Source organism: Panthera tigris, chromosome C1 (genome assembly GCF_018350195.1).
Source record: "Panthera tigris isolate Pti1 chromosome C1, P.tigris_Pti1_mat1.1, whole genome shotgun sequence".
Taxonomy (NCBI): domain Eukaryota; kingdom Metazoa; phylum Chordata; class Mammalia; order Carnivora; family Felidae; genus Panthera; species Panthera tigris.
In genome coordinates this window covers 211,893,221-211,913,667 of record NC_056667.1, presented here as the reverse complement: position 1 = coordinate 211,913,667, position 20,447 = coordinate 211,893,221, and the positions used below count along the sequence as shown (strand labels likewise).

General features: G+C 41.8%; 1 protein-coding gene across 1 annotated transcript in view; it reads left to right on the top strand.

Annotated features, from left to right (window-relative positions):
* Window positions 1–19,426, top strand: part of PDE6D (phosphodiesterase 6D) — a 51,955-nt gene extending 32,529 nt beyond the window's left edge. The window contains exons 2-5 of the mRNA XM_042995634.1: window positions 15,182–15,270; window positions 15,879–16,004; window positions 16,729–16,834; window positions 18,841–19,426. Of these exons, the coding sequence (XP_042851568.1) occupies window positions 15,182–15,270; window positions 15,879–16,004; window positions 16,729–16,834; window positions 18,841–18,922 (403 nt within the window). The 3' untranslated portion in view covers window positions 18,923–19,426. The remainder of the gene's footprint in view (window positions 1–15,181; window positions 15,271–15,878; window positions 16,005–16,728; window positions 16,835–18,840) is intronic.
* Window positions 19,427–20,447: the final 1,021 nt, after the last annotated feature.

Sequence of the window (20,447 nt, the reverse complement as noted above, 5' to 3'; positions counted from 1 at the left end):
TTTTCACTGTTTCTTTTTCTTTTCCCACCAACTGTTTTTAATGTCTTAGGGGTTTTGGGTTGTTTTGTTTTTGTTTTTGTCTTTGTTTTTAAGAAAGAGAACATGGGAGGGGCAGAGAGAGAGGGAGACAGAGGATCCAAAGCAGGCTCTGCGCTGAAAGTTGCAGAGCTCAACGTGGGGCTCGAACCCACGAACTGTGAGATCATGCCCTGAGCCGAGGGAGATGCTTAATCAACTGAGCCACCCAAGCACCCCTCCCACCAACTGTTTTAAGTTGCTAAAATTCGCCTGTATAAAAAAGCATTCTTTCTGTGTTCCTCTTTTTTTTTTTTTAATGTTTTTATTTATCTTTGAGAGGGAGAAAGACAGTGCATGAGTGGGGGAAGGGCAGAGAGAGACACACACACACACACACACACACACACACACACACACACACAGAATCCGAAGCAGTCTCCAGGCTGTGAGCTGTCAGCACAGAGACCGACGCGGGGCTTAAACTCCTGAACCACAAAATCATGACCTGAACCAAAGTCCGACACTTAACTGCCCGAGCTACCCAGGCAGCCCTCTGTGTTCTCATATTAAGGCATCTCATAGGCTCTTAGATGCGGTATCTTTTTCTAGTTAAAAGTGTGCATTCACATGACCAGCAAGCAGATGTACCTGTTTATTTTTAAAAGCTAGCAAATCTCCTGTGATCCTTGATTTTGGCTCAGGTCATGAGCTAACTAACAGTTGTGAGATTGAGCCTCTCATCAGGCTCCTGTGCTGAGCATGGAGCCTACTTAAGATTCTCTCTTCTCCCTCTGTCCCTACCTGCCTCCCCCCTTGCGACCATGCACATGAACTTGTGTGTGTGTCTTTCTCAATTAAAAAAAAAACAAAAAACAAAAACAAAAAAAACCTTTAAAAATAAATAAAAGCTAACAAATCTCCAAAAATAGTATGGAAATCTAAAAAGACTCTGTTATTTATTTAGAACAGTACCCATTTTAAAAAGATCCCTTTGTTGTGTGTCAACTATACTTCAATAGTAAAAAAATTGTAAGTAAATAAAAATACAAAAAAATTTTCAGCGTAAAATCCTGTGGAATATTTATGTCAGCAAAATTCAAGGACTTCCAAATGGATGTGCCTATTATTTGAAAGTGAATTGAAGACATTTATAAGATAAAGATTGTGTGTTTATGGTTTCTACACTTAATGGGAAAAATCATTCTAAATGAGATTTATTCATTAAAAGCATTTAAGACCAAAATAATGATTTATTTGTGCTTGTTCCAGATTTATGCTAGTAGAGGGGTGCCTTGGTGGCTCAGTTGGCTAAGCGTGCGCCTCTTGGTTTCAGCTCAGCTCATGACCTCAGGGTTTGTGAGATGGCGTCCCCACGTCCCTGCTGTCAGCACACGGCTGCTTGGGATTCTTGCTCTCTCCCTCTCTCTCTGCCCCTCCCCTGCTCATACGCACGTTCATGGCTTGCTCTCTCTCTCTCAAAATAAATAAATAAACTTTAACAAAAAAATATTTATGCTAGTTGAGCTAGTGATCTTTGTTTTTCTGGCGTAGCTTTAGGAATGTGCCCCTGTTTTGACTTTGGTAGTATCTTTAAGAGATTTCATTTTCCAAAGTTTATAATTCTAAACTGTCCTTAAAATGACAGGAAAGGATTATTTCTAGAATCTGATTATTTTTTAAATAGACTAAAAATAAGAACTGTACAACAACTCTAAGATACCTGTTAATAAGTGCCATAAGAAGGAGATCATTTGGACTTTACAAAGTAGAATAAAAATAAAATACTGATCGGGGCACCTGGATGGCTCAGTCTGTTAAGCGTCCAGCTTGGCTTCGGCGCAGGTTATGATCTCACGGTTTGTGGGTTTGGTCCCCAAGTGGGCCTCTGGGCTGACGGTGTGGAGCCTGCTTGGGATTCTGTCTGCCCCTCCCCCACTCATGCTTTTTCTCTCTCTCTCTCAGAATAAGTAATAAACTTAAAAAATGATAATAAGGGTGCCTGAGTGGCTCAGTTAAGAGTCCAATTTTGGCTCAGGCCATGATCTTGCAGTTTGTCAGTTCAAGCCCCGTGTTCAGCTCTCTCTGTCAGCACACAGCCCACTTCAGATCCTCTGTCCCCACTCTCTCTGCCCCTACCCAACTCGTTCTCTCTCTCTTTCTCTCTCTGTCTCTCAAAAATAAATATTTAGGGGCGCCTGGGTGGCTCATTTGGTTAAGCGTCCAACTTCGGCTCAGGTCATGATCTCACACTTCTTGAGCTCAAGCCCCACATCCTGCTCTCTGCTGTCAACACAGGACTGGATCCTCAGTCCCCTTCTCTCTCTGCCCCTCCACTACTTGTTCTCCCTCCCTCCCTCCCTCTCTCTCTCTCTCTCTCTCTCAAAATAAATAAACTTAAATTTAAAAAACTAAAATTAAAAAAATTTTTTAATGCCGATTAAGAAATCAGTCCCCTTTTTGCCTTAATTCAAACATAATTCTAAAATGAAAAGCTTTCATTAAAAAAATAAAATAAAAATGAATAAAATGAAAGGCTTTCCTAAGAAAATGTACCCTGGAAAAAACTGATACTGACTATTCTTATACAGTGTGCCCTAAACCTAATAATCTAAAAATAGTTTCTCTATCATTTGTCCTTCCTAGCCATATTATCCAAAAGAAAAATAAAATCTTTGGTAAGTACCTTCGTACACCAGAAAGTTACCGATTGACGTAGCTAAATGCCAGAAACTCATAGTCAAAGATTTCCCTGCTTTTGCTGTCAGCTCAACGAGAGGAAACACCTCTGCCCTCAAGAAGCACCTGGTCAAATTAGGGAGACAGTAACTAGTACACAAAACCCCCACTGAAAGCACTATGAGTGTTGAGAAGTGTAAGAGGGAGCAAGTACTAGAAAATCACAGAGGAAGAGAAGAAACAGGCACTGAGGAGGGGCCATTTGGCAAGTAGAAGCTGATTTTTAAGTGTTATTAGTTCAGAGATGCAGAATTATAGTGTCTTAGCTGGGAAGTACGTGTATATGGCCTGATAATTCTGCCCCTCTCTTTAGAGAGGCTGCATGCACACCTCTGCCTTCAGTGAAGTGACACCAGTGACTCCAGAGTTGACATGGTAGAAGGTGCACAGGCTAATCTGATCAAATTCAGTGGACCCTGCTGGACTCTTCTCCTTCCAAAAGAAGTTGGTGTATATTAGACTGATTAGGAACCCAGACCCAAATCATCACTAAAAAGAAAATGAAAGAGAAATTTAAGTGACCTAATGTTAAGAAAGGACTAAAAGCTATATTTTAGGGGCACCTGGGTGGCTCAGTCGGTTGAGAGTCTTACTCTTGATTTCAGCTCAGCTCGTGGTACCAGAATCGTGGGATTGAGCCCTGCATTGGGCTCCATGCTAAGCATGGAGTCTGCTTGGGATTCTCTTTCTCTCCCTCTGTCCCTCTCCCCCACTTGCACTCACTCTGTCTCTCTAAAATAAAAAAAAATAAAAAACAAGAACTTTATTTTTTTTATTAATTTTTTTTAAGTTTATTTAAAGAGAGAGAGCATGTGTGGGGGTGTGGGGAGGTGTGCAGACAGAGAGGGAGAGATAATCCAAGCAGACTCCGCACTATAAGTGCGAGGAGAGTCTGATGCTTAACTGACTGAGCCACCCAGGCACTCTTCAAAAAACAAGAACTTTAAACACTAAGACATTAGGACTTTACTCAGTGAAAATCTTTTGAAAGTTTTTGAAGGGGAAGTAATGATATGATTCAGCTTGGATTTTAGGAGCGTTACTCTAGTCACTGTGTATTCGATTATAAAGGCTAGATGAGTGGTACTTCAACTTTACTGCACATAAAAATTGCTTTTTACAATGGCACTCCCAGGGCGCCTGGGCAGCTCAGTCAGAAGAGCATGTGGCTCTTGATCTCTCGTGAGTTCAAGCCCCACATTGGGCATAGAGATTACATACAAACATACATACATACATACATACATACATACATACATACATACATTTTTAAATGAGCATTCCCAGACCTCACTTGGGGAGACTCTAAGTAGGTTTGAGATGAAGCCCTAGAAACAGCATTTTTAACAAGATCATCAAACTATGCTTTGAGAAACAATGGACTAGAGATTGAAGGAGATAAGTTAGTTGAAAGGCTATTGTAACAACAATAGGGACACGTGGGTGGCTCGGTAGGTTGAACTTCCGACTTTCGACTTAGGTCATGATCTCGAGGTTCATGGGTTTGAGCCCCACATCAGGCTCTGTGCTGACAGCTCAGAGCCTGCTTCAGATTCTGTGTCTCCCTCTCTGTCCCTCCCCGGCTCGCACTCTGTCTGTCTCTCTCAAAAATAAACAAACATTAAAACAATTGTTAAAAAAATAAGAGAAAAAATACCTTAAGACAACTGGCTAAACTACAAGTGCCAACACTGGGGGGAAATCATTCTTCTCTAGTCCTTTTTCTCAAAGAAATCTACTTAAGTCTCTATTTTAGTTAATACATATCAATCCTGATTTCTATGTGAAATTGGGTAAGGTAGAAAATCAGGACTTAAAGTTAGGTTTTATTGGAAATGCTAAAACTAGGGAGCATCCCTACCTTTAAATTGTTTTATGGTTAAGATAACTCAAACCCCTCAAATGCAGTTTTTCTCTCTATATCTGATATGTAGAATATAAGTTTTTACAAACAAAAGTAGAATTAGGTCTTATGTGTACTTGGAAACAGATGAAGGGATGCAGATTAATATACGAGCAACACAAAGGACTGCAGCATATTTTCTGGGAATTAGAAGATTTTGAGTGAATAAAACCAAAGTCAAATATTCATACAACTAAGTTTTTGGTGACTTTTCCCTTATTGAAAATTACAGAGTATCTAAGATAATATGTTCCTTTCTTTTTTCTTTCTTTCTTTCTTTTTTTTTTTTTTTTTGTGGGAGAGAGCCCAAGCAGGAGAGTGGGGGTAGAGGGAGAGAGAAAAAATCCCAAGCATGCTTCATGCTCAGTTCAGAACCCTACACGGGGCTTGATCCCACCACCTGGAATTATGACCCAAGCTGACATCAAGAATCAGATGCTCAACCGACTGAGCCACCCTGGTGCCCCAAGATAATATGTGCTTTTATTAGAGAATTTGAAATAGCTTGTAAAAAGTTACTTCGTCAAGTTTTTTTGCTTTTTCCAGTCCTGAATAATAATGATATAATAATGTCCAACATTTGCATCATGTTTTACAATGTATAAACCATTTTTGTAGGCATTTCATATAATGCCGCAATAACCTTAAGGCTTTGGTATTATCTGTGGTTTATAAACTAAAACTCTTGTAAGTTAAAAGACTTATCTAAGATCACAGCTATTATGCAATAGAAGCAACTCCAACCCAGGTGTTTTGCTCCAAACCAATTTTTATTTTCCCCTCTCTCAGCCTTGCCTTATGACTATATGCTAATATATCCTGTGGTCTCTCTCTTCCTCCCACAGCCCAAATGAATCCCTGAGACTTATAAGTGAGCTTTTTTTTTTTAAATTTTTTTATGTTTGTTTATTTTTGAGAGAGCACATGCATGCTTACACAAGTGAGCAAGGGAGGGGCAGAGGGAGGGAGACAGAGTTTCCAAAGCAGGCTCCACACTGACAGCAGAGAGCCCAACATGGGGTTCAAACTCCTGAACCTGAGCCGAAGTCAGATGCTCAACCTGCTGAGCCACCCAGGCACCTGTATAGATGAGCATCTTAACTAAATATTCTTAAGCAGATTGCTTAGTGTTGAAATATTTTCATGTTGGGAGATAAAAATTTAGGGATCTGAGCACAGTCATTTGATAATAAACAAATGGCCTGATATAAATAAATAATTGAATCAAAAATGGGAGGGGTGACTCAGTCAGCTAAGTGACTCAGTCTCAGCTCAGGTCTTCGTCTCAGGGTCATGAGTTCAAGCCCCACGTTGGGATCCACGATGGGTGTGAAGCCTACTTTAAAAAATAGAAGAGACCGATCTCTACTGCAAAATTCCAAATAACTCATATAGTTATTCTTACCTCAAGGAGATGGAGAACTCCCCACTCATTAGTTTGGGCTGCATATAGTGACTTCCTTCCAAGAATACAACGTGGAAAGGAGGGGAAAAGTATATTTACAGTGGAGAAACGACAAGCACCACCTCAGCCAGGTGATCAAGATCAACATCAACAGTAATAAGTCACGTGGATAGTACGTAGCCATGACGTGATGGGATGAAGATGGCATTTTACCTCAGTGGGTCTTCCTCCTGAAAACCCACAGCTCCAGCCTCATCAGGAGAAAAACATCAGACAAACCCTGATTGACAGACACCCAGAAAATACCTGACCAGTACTAAACACGGTCAAGGTCATCAAAAACAAAGGAAGTCTGAGAAACTCTCATAGCCCAGAGGAGCTTCAGGAGACATGACAACTAAATGTAATGTGGGATCCTGGACCAGATCCTGGGACAGAAAAAGGACACTAGATTAAAACTAAGGAAATCTGAACAAACTGTAGGCTTTAGTTACTGATAGTGTATCCATATTAGCTCATTAGTTGTGGCAAATCTGTCTCTAATAGGGGAACTAGGTGTGGGGGTGTATGAGAACGGTGCTATTTTATAACCTTTCTGTAAATCTAAAACAGTTTACTTCTTAAAAAGAGCTAGAACAGAATAACACTTGATAAACCAGTTCCCTTCCTGGTGAATTGTTAGGAATTGAAATGATACAGATCTTCCATCCCTAGATGAGTAATCAGGATCTGAGTTAATATCATTAGAGAGTTATCTCAGTATCACTGGGAATTATCCAGCTTGAGTATGAGTTGTTTTGAAGGGCATGAATAAATAAGTTTTTTGGCCATATATATAGAGGAAATCCACAAAATTAGTAGAATAATGCCCAAATATAAGGTGACCGTGAATATAAGGCAATCTTTTACCATTCCAATGAAAAAATATTTTTTTAAGTGATGTGAGTGGAATAGACAAATATATATTTTACTTCTCTAACACCATAAGTTTATAAAATAATGTATAGATATAAAAATATTGTGCTTTATATGTCTGTCACTTTTTATGAAACCGTATTGCCCAAATTTTTTACATGCAACTTTGATGTCAATACCTGGCACATAGGAAGTTGTTAATTAGTACTTAGCGAATGAATGATAGTTTGAGGGGCACCTTGGTGGCTCATTGAAGCATCCAACTCCTGACTTTGGCTCAGGTCATGATCTCATGGTTTGTGAGATGGAGCCCCAAGTAGGGCTCCACGCTGACAGCACAGAGCCTTCTTGGGACTCTCTCTTTCCCATTCTCTCTGTCCTGCTTATGTGCTCACTCTCGCTCTCTCTCTCTCTCTCTCTCTCTCTCAAAATAAATAAAAAGGGGGGGGGATGCCTGGGTGGCTCAGTCGTTTGGGTGTCTGACTTCGGCTCAGGTCATGATCTTACAGTTCGTGAGTTCGAGCCCCGCATCGGGCTCTATGCTGACAGCTTGGAGGCTGCTTCGGATTCTGTCTCCCTCTCTCTCTCTCCCTGCCCCTCCCCGGCTTACACTCTCTCTCTCTAAAAAATAAACACTAAAAAAAAAAAAAAAAAAAAAAAAAAAGAAAGAAGAATAGTTTGAAATCAGATATATGGAGAGACCTGGATCAGTCTGTGAGGATCCTTAGAAGGTCTTTGACCAGGAAAGTAATACAGCAAAGCTGAAGTGGTATTTAGTCTCCTCTCAGGGGAAATGGAGATAGCACAGACTGCTCAGGGGAAGCCAGGTTGTGGTCAGGGTTGGCATGGGGGCACAGAAGGAGGGGGGCCAACTTAGGAGGCAGCAAATCTAGATTCAGAGATCACTGTAGACTGAGTGGTCCCAAGAGTGTGGGGGTGTGTAGAGTAAGGGCAAGAGCACTCAGGTGACATCGTGAGCAGAAGACACTAGCGTGTTGAAGAAAGGAGACTTATGGCTGGAACGTGGCAACTGGGGAACTTGCAAACCATGGAAAGGACTTGAGTTTTGTTTTTAAGTGCAAAGGAAAACAAGGGATTGCCGTCTAATTCACAGTTTTTAAGAAACTGCCTTCTGTGAGGAGTATGGATTGAAAGAGGAGGCAAGAATGGAAGCAAGGAAAACCATCAGGAGACTAGGTAGGAGATGATAATGAATTTGTAACAACACTCTGTTCACTAAATGCCCGGGCACTGTTCTAAGCACCTTACGTGAACCAACTCATTTAAGTGTGCTGTCCAGTTAGCACCCTCTTTCATTCTCAAAAGTACAAGTTTGGATGACAAATTACAGGAATCTATGAATCAGCCAATTAACATTTTCAGGGAGGCAGTCAACCTACCCATCAATTTCAAATCATTGTATGAAAGCCACTAACCAAGACAACTCTACAATACACGATTCAAGCAGGAAAAACTAGAATCTCATCTCTGAACTTCTTCCTTATTGTTCCCATCTGTTCTGGGCCCGTCTCTTGGTTATCAGTTACATGTGGGCATTTCTATTTGTCTCTTTCTCAGTATCTTTTTTCTTTCACTCCATCTGTTGTGTATGCCTCTCTGTGTGTTTATGTGTTCTATGTTTCTTTCCTCTTTCCCCTTTTTGCCTTCCCCATTCCTCCTCTCTCCTTCTCCCCCTCCCCTAATCACCCTCTTGTCTCTCCTCTCAACTGGCCAGTGAGGTACTGCCATGTATCTGTTCTGTTTAATATGTAAAAATTGAGGTTGACCATTTCCATTTAAAACTAAGCAAGAGCCAGTACTCATTCCAAAATGCTTCTAGATGATTGTCACTAAATATTTTAAATTCTTTTATCCCAGTTCCTTCATTCACATCTGAAGGAAATTTACCTAGTACCTCATTCACCTGACTAGTTTCTTCCAGCCCCCAAGCCTTCACTTCCCACTCCACCACCACCTCCCTGGCTGTCTTCTCTACCTCAGGTCTGTCCTCAGCTCCCGCACTGGATCGAAATCATACCAGGTCACAGCTATTTAAAACATAAGAGGACTTATGTAACCTTCTGTGTTGAGCCAAGTGACTCTCACTCTTCCATGTTTATCTTAGTTTATACTTCCTTTTTTACCTTTCCTAAAAGGCTGGACACTTTACCATCTATTGATTTTTTTTTTTTTTTTTCTGGAGCTTATTGTTTCCAGGCCGAAGCTTATTTTTAAGATGCTCTTACATATGAGAGTGCTACTTTTGTCTGCCTGGTTCCAAATAAGCTACCAGGAACAGCTCTCTGAGAGAGGCTTCCCATAGTAAAGGAGTGTTCCTTTGTGCTCATCTTGGGTATAAATCACCTGGGAGCTTTTAAATGAGAAAAGACCTGGCTGACCCAGAAGGTGGTATTTATAAATAGTCCTCCAGCCCCCCTCCTTAAAGCCTGTCTGCCTAATCCTCTCCTCTCTCAAGATTGGAAGTGACTTGACCTTTGAGTCTTAAAACTCAGGCTCTTTTTCTCTGAAAAATCTAGTTAGCAAAAAGCTGTTAAAAATGTTTTCAGCCAGATGATCAGCCATCAAAGCTTGCCTTTCGTTTCCAGCATTTTTAGCCAAATATGCTGCTTCTTTTGAGGCCCATCTTTTGTCATTGTTATTATTTTAAGATACCTACCTTAATAATTTTTATTTCTGGGGCACCTGGGTGGCTCAGTCCGTGGGGCTTCCGACTTCAGCTCAGGTCATGATCTCGCTCTTCATGAGTTCAGGCCCCGCATCAGGCTCTGCTCTCAGTTCAGATTCTGTCTCTCTCTCTCTCTCTCTCTCTCTCTCTCTCTCTCTCTCTCTGCCCCTCCCCCACTTGTGCTCTCTCTCTTTCAAAAGTAGATCAACATTAAATAATAATAATAATATTTATTTCTTTTTGCTATTGGGCTGTTATGGATTTGTATTTTTATGATTTATAAAGCTGTTCCCAAATGGCTGCATCTCTGCCATGAATTAAAGAGTATTCCTTTGTACCTCTGACTTACAGAACTTGGAGGGGTTCTAAGCAGCCTCCACCCCAACATCACTGGATGGAACTCTGTATGTATTTCTCTCATTTTGTGTGACTTATTGAGGGTAAAGTCTTACAGGTTTTCTTAGGATTATAAAATGAAGCACATGACATAGACACTGATAGGTTTCCAGACTAAGGTACACGTAGGAAATGCCTAGTTGTTGAACTAGCCAAAATATTTTTTTAATCTATTTCCCAAAAAGATAATTAAAGTTCTTAAATTGATTATTTATAAAGAGAAGAGGTGCTTATGTTAGGGAGATAAGCCATATATTTTTAGCAGCTTATCTCCCTTGCTATAAAATGGAGGAAGCTTAAATTCACTATCCACTAATTACCGGAGAGAACACTCATTTTCTTTCTATCCTCTAATAGACCGAAGAGTAAGTTCTGGTGCCAGGCTTTTCTTTGCTGACCTGGGCAAGCAGCAATAATGCTTTTTCTGAAAACTGCTAGGTCTGATCTAGCTGTTGCTTTATGAAGGGAGCCCCTGTTCCCAGGCTTTTCTTGCAGTTTTGCTAGAAAGCTCCACTTGTGTGTGAGCCTGAAACTTGAAGAATAATTTTAGTATTGTCGTTTAATTGAAGAAAATCTGGTGTCCAACGTAGCTATATTGGTACACGTGTCTATCTGAAGAGAAAGAATGAAAAGCATGTATACGATAGGTTAAATGAGTACCGTGTCTTCTGAAAACCTTGAGCTTAAATGTCTAAGGCAGTTCTGTTTAGATCTGAGCTCAAGAGTGGACTTGCTGGACAGAGCGATAGTATACATTGTTTCGTTTCTCCAGTTGGGGAAGCTTTCTCTTAATATATGGAGACCCCAGAATACATAAGTGTATTTGTAGTAATTGGAATTTTAATACATGATCTAGGGGCATCTGGCTGGCTCAGTTAGTAGACCATTTGACTCTTGATCTTGGGATGATGAGGTCAAGCCCCACATTGGGTGTAGGACCTACTTTAAAAAAAAAAACAACAAAGTGATCTAATAAGTATGTATACTTTTGACTTGCTTTTGAATTTAGTTGTTTTAAAAAAAAAAAGTGGAATTTCAGGGATGCCTGGATGGCTCGGTCAGTTAAGCATCCGACTCTTGGTTTTGGCTCAGGTCATGAACTCAGGGTCCCTGAGATCTAGCCCTGTATTGGACTTAGTGCTGACAGCACAGAGCCTACTTGGGACTCTCTCTCTGCCCTTCCCCCCCACCCCCACTCTCTCTCACTCTCCTCTCCAAATAAACATATAAACATTAAAAATAAAGTGGAATTTCAAAATATGAAGCAGGGAAGAGAACACCACATAGGTGTATAAGAGCAGCAGTATCTGATGATACAATGAGCATACAAGGAGACGTGGTTAGGATTGCACACACCGAGAGGAGAGTAGCACAGCAGTGGTAGGTTCATGTGGGAGGGTGGGGGTATAGTGCACAGGCAAATGGAGGGCCCAGGAGGCTTGGGTACCCCTCACATTCAAGGCACTCTACTGGATAACCCCTGGCTACCTTTTGTGACTTCTCTCTTACCGCAGCAAAACCTAGAAAGAATCTCTCCAGAGGGTTAAATGTACCATTACGTGCATAGTGATGCTAACCAGCTGTGCCGCTTGGGGTTCAACACCGCAAGCTGCCCAAACAGTGGGAAAAGCCAAAGGCTCCCTGGGGTTTCAGAACTGACTGGCAGTCGGACCAGAACCTGCAGCAACAGCCACACTGCAGGAAAGGTTGGCTTAGCACTACCTGCTGCCCCGTTCTGAAGAACGGCCGCCTTTTCCTCAAACCCTTGTGTGACTGGGCCCTCGAACTGGTGCCCAGGCGTCCAAGCCTAGGCCATGTGCTTGCCTCCCGCTGTTCCAGGCTCCCGAGAGAAGGATTTGGGTCTGCTAGTTACAGTACCGCCGAGCAGTGGCTGTCTCCCACGAGGGCATGGAGGCTGCAGGGTGCTGTTGGGAAGAGGGTTTGGTTGCTAGACGGCAGAAAGAGAAAACACAAGACCTGCAAACCAAACGCTATCACCTGTATTTAGCTGAAGCTCAGTCTCTTTACAAATATGAACGATTTTTCTCAGACTTAGCCTCTATGGATAGATAATATTAATTTTCTTTTTCTGTAATTATTTGTCCATTGTTAAAAAAAACACCACCTCAGGACTGTCTTCGTAAGTTTAGTCCATCTTTGTCACAGTTGTGTGTGTGCGTTGCTCAGTGTCCTAGTTCTACCTGGTTTTGCATGATGAGCAGAGTTCTGTGCCCTCTGACTCCTGTTTTCTACTCCCCGGAGAAAACTGTTTTCAATTTCTGGCTGATTTATTTGGTATTTGTCTTCATATTTCTGAGTTGCACACTGTGGCTATGTCTTAGTGTTTCCATTTTAGACATTGTTTATCAACTTCCCACTCTGGAAAATGAGTTTTACTCTTTCCCAGCACTTCTGCCTGAGCACACATACATGCTCTCCTTCCCCCAGCCTCGTGGGATAGCGGTATTGGGTCCACAGCCTGTGTCTTTATTATTATGACTATGTGAACATTTTTGCGATGAAGCCGTGTAGTCAACTATAACTACTCTTTTCTTCCAATACTACCTTTGGTTTTTCCCTGGTGATAATTACTGTCTTGGTTTTTTATTTATTTGCTTAGATTTTCTGTGCTTCTCACAAATTTAACCCCCAAATCTCCCCTAATTGTAGGAATCTTCCCATATAAACACATCAGATATTCAATGAATTTCTTAATCTCTCCCTAGGCATTCTTTTTTTTTTTTTTTACACGTATATTTATTTTTGAGAGGGGAGAGTCAGAGCATGAGTGGGGGAGGGGCAGAGAGAGAGGGAGACATAGAATCCGAAGTAGGCTCCAGTCTCCGAGCTGTCAGCACAGAGCCCAACGCAGGGCTTGAACCCATGAACCATGAGATCATGACCTGAGCCAAAGTCAGATGCTTTACCGACTGAGCCACCCGGGCACCCCTCTCCCTAAGCATTCTGACCTGTTCTTGTCTGGACCCTTGACCAGTTGCCCTCCAGACCCACTAAGGAGCTGTTGTTCTGGGGTCTCTTTCACAATCACTTGAGGACCTTCACCTGTATCTTGTTTCAGATCCCTTGCTTCCTGGATTCAATATTGTTCTCTTCCTTAGTCTTCACCTGTTACTTTGAAATAGCGTATTACCATTAGTTTCTTGAGAAAGTAAATCTTTTTTTAGTTCCAGGAATTTCCCTGAGAATTTTAAAGTCACTGCTTCATTTTTTTTTTTTCCTCTATCCTTCAGAGTCCCTGTTGAAAAGTGTAATTCATTCTGATTCTTTTTTTCCCATTCTGATTCTGACCTTTTATGTGACAGCTTGTTTTCCCTCTGAAAGCTTCTCTCTAACATTGATGTTCTGCAGATTCTCTCTGATGTGACTTGGGCACTTGCTGGACCCTTTCAATCTGGGGCATTTTTGTGAATTAACTCATTCATGACTTTCTCTCCTTGGTCTTTCTCTTCTGTCTTTCTTGAACTGCTGTTATTTAGATGTTGGACCTCTTAGACTGATACCCAGTTTTTGTATCTTTACTCTCCTGTGTTCTATCATTGTGGCTTTTTATTTTTCTTTCTGAAAGAGTTCCTCAACTTTGTCTTCCAACCCTTACATTGAGTTGTTTGGTTCTGCTATCAAAATGTGTATTTTTCTGGGGCGCCTGGGTGGCTTGAAGTTGAAGTCAGACACTCCAACTCAGGTCATGATCTTGTGGTTTGTGAATTCAAGCTCCATGTCGAGCTCTCTGCTGTCAGTGCAGAGCCCGCTCCGGATCCTCTTTCTCCCTCTCTTTGCCCTTCCCCCACTCATGCTTTCTCTCTGTCTCTCTCAAAAAGAAACATTTTTAAATGTGAATGAATAAACAAAATATTTTTTTCTAACATTATTTCTAACATTTTTCTGAATGTTCTTTTTTTCATTGCTATTTATTACTGACTCATTTATTGTATGATGAACAATACAGAAACTAGAAAATATAATTACTTGAAGGCATTTTATGACAAAAAGAGATTGTCAATCGACTAGCCTCAAAATTTGTAAGCTTGGGGTGCCTGGGTAGCTCAGTTGGTTAAGGGTCTGGCTCTGTTTCGGCTCAGGTCATGATCTCACGGTTCGTGAGTTCTAGCCTGTGCTTGGGATTCTCTCTCTCTCTCCATCCCTCCAGTGCTCTCTCTCTCGCGCTCTCTTTCAAAATAAATAAATTTAAAAAAAAATTGTAAGCTTGAGCCAGAGAAAATCACCAAAATATACAAAATTCTATTGTATATAATTTTTAGCGACCATAAGGGTTATGTTATCTCTGGCCGTTTTGTTTGTTTTTAATGTATCTTTTTAAAAGTTTGTATCTTCCTGTATATTCTCTTTTTTCCTCTGAGTTGCTTTTTTCTCCCTATTTTGGTCTATCTTTCATAGTAAATGCTTTCCTCAATTTCTGGTGATCCTTGGCTATTTTCTGATATTTAAGAGCAGGCCACTAAACAGGTGCGTGAGAGCTCTGGACTTGTGAGTAAAACTTACGGGCTGTGAGCCTCACTGTGGGGTGGGGTGGTCTGCGTGTGTACTGGTATACCTGTCTTATCTTTTTCTTTAGGTCTGTTTATTTATTTATTGAGACCACACAAGCAGGGGAGAAGGGCAGGGAGAGAAGGTGCAGAGAGAGAACGAATCTCGAGCAAGTTCTACGCTTCGTGCGAAGCTCAGTCCCACCATCCCAGGATTGTGACCTGAGCTGAAATCAAGAGTCAGACCCTCAACTGACTGAGCCACTCAGGCACCCCTCTTTAGGTCTTTTATCTTGGCTGGTCTGATTCTGTTGGAAATCTTCTAACTTTGCACTATTTATTTTCTACCACTTTCTTGCAATTTCTAGGTGTATATGGCCTTTGGTTCTTATGCTGTAGATAAAAATATCTCCACTGGGTCTCTGCTAAAATCTTTCTTTAGATGTCCTTTAGACCCTCCTGTACTCTTATTTGCTTCCATGGCACTTAGCAGATAGGCCAACTTGCTAAACAGTAAACAGGAGTCAGTAGGAACAGATCTGAGAGCTAGAACACATCTAGAGTACCAAGTAAGAGTCACTTTCAGCGCACTATTTTTCCTTAGTATATTTGATCAGAAATTGGATGAACCTCCGGGATGCTGAGACAGGGAAGATACTATGGCAAGGAACAGAAGACCTGTCAGTCCCCGGTGTGGAGCATGAAGGTACTCTCCAACCCTTTATCTGCACAGGGCTCTCGTGTTTCGGGAGCAGGGCCCAAGCATCAGGGAGCTGAATTAATGCAGACCCTAATGGGGGGCAAGCCCCTGCAGGCACAGCACATGTTGTTGGACTTCCTAGTTCCTTTCCTATCGTTCTTTCTCTCACTTCCCAAAGTCCACTTTGTGCTGAAATTTTAGCATCAGAACATACCTAAAGATACAAACCAAGATCTCAACTTTGTTGTTTTTTTTTCCAAAAGAAAATTTGCCTTTTTATCCCCCTGAAATAAAAGAAAAACTAAGGGGTTAAAACTAACAGAACACAGTAGAGAAGGTGCCTGTTCAGCCCACTTCCTGATGACAGCAGCTAGGGAAGGCCCTTAGATGCACTGTATCTTGTGTTTCTTGATGATCTTTCAGTCAGATGCACTTGACCAATTGGGGACCTCTGCCTAAATTAAAAAGTATAATTCTGTTACCAAGGCATCCTCTGAAATTTAACATAGATAATGTGTTCTCTAAATCAGCTCTAAAAAGCTCCCAGAAACTTGAAGCACCATAGTATGTGATTTTCGTTGAGGGTGGCTTCAATATTTCTTTTTCTTTACCAGCCCGTGTTCCCAAGAAAATCCTCAAGTGCAAGGCAGTGTCTCGAGAATTGAACTTCTCTTCAGCGGAGCAAATGGAAAAATTCCGCCTGGAGCAAAAAGTTTACTTCAAAGGGCAATGCCTAGAAGGTATTCTGTGGCCTTTGTGCCTAGAAGCCACACTTAGGGTGACAGGGAAAAAAAGGCAAGATCCAGGGAACTAAAGCACTGCTTTGGTAACATTCATTTCGCAACTCAATTTGTGATAGGATTCCCACACCCCGCGAGACTGGGGGCCCCCAGCAAAAAGAAACAAAAACAAAGCTGATGACAAGGGGCACTGAGCCCAAAAAAAGGGTTTCTGACCCTGGTGGGCCTGGGGTTGGTGTCTACTTTGTCACTGGTGAATTGTAACGAGGTCACGAGGAAGCAGCCGATTGGGGCCTGGTACGGCGCTCTCCATACAGTCTCAGGCAGATCTGACTGGCAAGGCCACTCTGCACTGATTTTCTAACCATGGACTGTAAGAGTGCACGTATGTGTGTTAGAGCCGAGATTCCAAGTAGAAGGCCTATTCTGTCCTTCTCTTTATCATTTACCTATTGCCTACTTCTAAGAAAGCCTTGCTTATGCTGTATCTGCCCACTGGTCCTAGTGCTTTAGACCCTGGAGCATAGGCAGCAAGCCTCTGGTGGGTTCAGAGGACAGCCTGAGGGGGCTTCCATGTCCTTTCTTATGGCTCTGGCTCCAGAGGTTTCTGACGGCTGCATTTATGGTTCTTGGGGTAAGAAGAGGCTCACTCCAAAGGGGGGCGGACAAAGAGTCCTGAGACTGTCTGGGACGCCCACTTACCCACTTTTCCTTCTTCCTTCAGAATGGTTCTTCGAGTTTGGCTTTGTGATCCCTAACTCCACAAACACCTGGCAGTCCCTGATAGAGGCAGCGCCTGAGTCCCAGATGATGCCTGCCAGCGTGCTAACGTGAGTGAGCAGACCACAGGGATTGTGGAGTGTGTCTAGAAGCAGGCGTTCCAGGCAGTGGGGGGACTGGTCAGCAGGCAACCTGGGTTGAAAATAAGGGTAAAGAGTATCCAGAGATAGTCAGATTTACAGGTTACTGACTTCTGTCATATGAAAAAGATAGTGTGATCAAATGGAAAAAATACACAACTTTAGGTTAGACTAAACAACTTTAGATTTAGACTAAATTCCTGATTAACCCTGACTAGCTGTGCAATCTTGGACAATACCTCTGGCCTTATTTTTCTCCTCTCTAAACATAGAATTAATAATTCTGTCTCACAGAGGTGTAGTCAGGACAAAATGAGATGATATGGAAGGACACTGGCATGTGCTATATATTAAATCTAGGCTACTTTGCTCACTTTCCTGACTACCAAACGTCTGATACTCTGTACGTTTCTTGAATAGCCTTTAATGGAGTCTGTCAAAGGTCTAATTTTGTTTTAGAGGATAATCTTTGGTTACAGTTTTTCAGAGACTAGCTTACCACTTTTAATAGCTATGCTTCCTGCTCAAAGAATCATTAGTTTGTCCTTTGTCCAAAACCACTGTCAGTAACAACCCACTTACCATTCTCTCTTGGAAAAAGGTATTAGTCTTTCAAAGGTTTTAGTAATACTGTGTTGTAGTGGGTTATTCACACAGATAATCGTGTAATATTGGATTGTCCCTTTAAACAGATCCTTGATGAAAGCCACACTGAATATAGAGGTTGTTTATAAGTCCTTAACAGATTTTTAATTACAATAGTAGGTGTTTTTATATTCTATTAGCCATTTAAATCTTGAGTTTCTTATGTACCTACTTTATAATTAATTACCAGCAAAAATGTATCTGCTGGCTATTAATTACGCCGGAAAAGTACAGGGTAGTATATAGAAGGGCGTTTTTTATATTTTATTAGCCTTCATTTGACTCCTCCTTGACCAGGCCCAATTTTTTTCAGGTACTAAAACCAGTAAGTATATGATGACATATCTAGGTTATTTCAGTCATATTTTACTTTTTGGAACCTAAAATCAGTTCCTCTGTTGCCGTTAACTTGGTTCAAGAGTGCTTTGGTTTGGAAACACTGAGATACCCACCAAGAAAAATGAAATTCCACTCTGTGCAGCGATACAGGTGTATCATTTGGGGTTCTTTCTGTTGCCCTTAACTTGGTTCAAGAGTGCTTTGGTTTGGAAACACTGAGATACCCACCAAGAAAAATGAAATTCCACTCTGTGCAGTGATACAGGTGTATCATTTGGGGTTCTTTGGCTGCAAGCCATAGAAACTGACTCCAGCTAATAGGACAGAGAGCTGAAAGGTGTGGGGTGTCCTGAGACCTGGGCAGCTCAAAAGATGCAGATGGCAGGAATCCGTGGATGATTTCCTTCAGGAGCAGCCATAGGAAGTATCCTGCTCTAGGGAGAGAGTCTGACTGGCCCAAATTATGTCCTATGCCTACCTCTTTGCCAGGTGAAGCGGGGGCTACTTGACTGACACAGACTGGAGATGGTGTGGGTCCCCAAAAGAAGAGCAGAGTGCTATTACCCAAAGTGATGAGAACAGATGCAGGAAAGGCCAGCCCTCAGCTGTCCACCACAGTAGGTGTTGTAGGGAAAGATATGACCCCTGAGGCCTGCAGGTGTCCAGGCGTATCAAAAAGTCAGTTATTTAAAAAAAAAAAAAAAAAAAAAGTCACATTTTATAAGCACCCCTGTGTGCAAAGTCCTCTACTAAGGGCTTTATATATATCAAGGATTAAGATATGCTCTCTCTTCTGTTTTCTGAACTTGCAGAAAGTTAAATGTCACAGTAGACTTCTAACCCCATTTAGACATAGATTTTAGTGTCCCCAAGCCAAGGTTCTAGGTGGGTGCATGTCCTTGAGCCCAGCAGACCCAAACTGAAACCACTTTGTGAGAATGAAATCTGTTGCCTAACACATTCACTCTTTTGCCCTCTTTTCTTACTTATAGTGGGAATGTTATCATAGAGACAAAGTTTTTTGACGACGATCTTCTTGTAAGCACATCCAGAGTGAGACTTTTCTACGTTTGAGAGAAGAATGTGTGTGCATTTCAAGAATTTGGGGTTTTGGGGGGAAAGGAGGAAACTGTTTACTTTTTTCCTCCACACATTTGGTTTTTGACACTTTCACCCCTAATTCCCTCTATGGCAAAACCCACCTGCAGCCACCAGGGGACCGGTTCTGTGTAGGTAACCAGATGGCTGTTTCCTCCCAAGCTGCCATCTTCCACTGACCAGACTAAACTCCCAACCCCAGACCAGGGTAGAAGGCGAGCCTTGAGTCCTTCCCACGGTGACACAGGGACAAACGCTTACCACGAGAGTGGATGCTCTTCCCAACCCCTCCCTGCCTCCTCCTTGGGCCCTGCAGGCAACACATCTTCCTTTGGCCCCTGGTTTTGGAAAAATTCATATTCCTGACTTATGTTTAGTTTTTTTCCTACCATTTCTATTTCATACATTCTCATACATCTAACTTGTAAAATAGACTGATATTATTATTACATAATGAATTAAAACATATGAATTAAAATATTCCTACAGTCTTTAGCATGGCACTGCTTTCATCTCTACTTTTTCTGGAACGTGAACTCGGCCCCATGATGGGAAGAAAGACATTTATCAGACCGTAGGATCACCACTATGTTTTACTCCAGAGATCGACTGATAGATCTTGCGGTTCCTGTTGCTTCAGTTGCTGCTTTCCAAGAATGTTACAACGTACCCAGACAAGACCCATGACCTTAACATTTGTCTTTTAGACATGATATTTAGTGGTTCTCTTCCAGAACATAGATGCGCCCGTTGTTTGTTTGTTGTTAACTTTTTTCATACCTTTATGATGTACGTTTGTTCAAGAGATTTCCTTGGCAGAGTAGGGACTCTTATATTCCTAAGTGAGAGAACAGAGGTTACAAAATGGAGAAAAAAAATCTCCTTCGAGTCATGTGGAGAATGATGGGAATGCATCTGGGATGGGGTGGGGTGCTGGGAGGCCTCAAAACCCAGTCAAATGGTGGTGTGACCGGTGTGGTGTGGGAGAGAGCGATCATATCTGCAGTGCCTGCAAGTCCGACATGAGAGAGAGAAGGGATCTTTTTTAGGAACTTACTCTGACCTCCCAGTAGCTTTCACTATCCTTTATAAAATACCGACAATTAAAAGTGTTGCGGTTCCCACAGTAGTAAGGTCTGAGGCCAGAGGGAGGAGACTACACCAAGAGATGGGCCCTCTGTGGTGTAGCCCCTGCTCCCAGATTCCTCCTCTCCTTCTGTCTTTGCCGAAGGGTCTGTTTGCATCTGTGGATGGGGAGAGAAGTACATTTTTAGTAGACTATTGCCCTCTTTCAGTGGTAATTCTATTCTTCACATTAGGGCTGTTGTCTTCAAAAGCCAATTTTTAAATTCCAAGGTTGGATTAAAACAACAACAACAAAGTTCAATGAATCCAGGTTTCCTTTTACTTTCTGGAAATACCATCTCTTTTCTCAGAGTGAGAGCTCGTCTCCTTTCCTTTTCCTAAACTGTATCTGCTCCCCATCAAGGAAGGCTCTCAG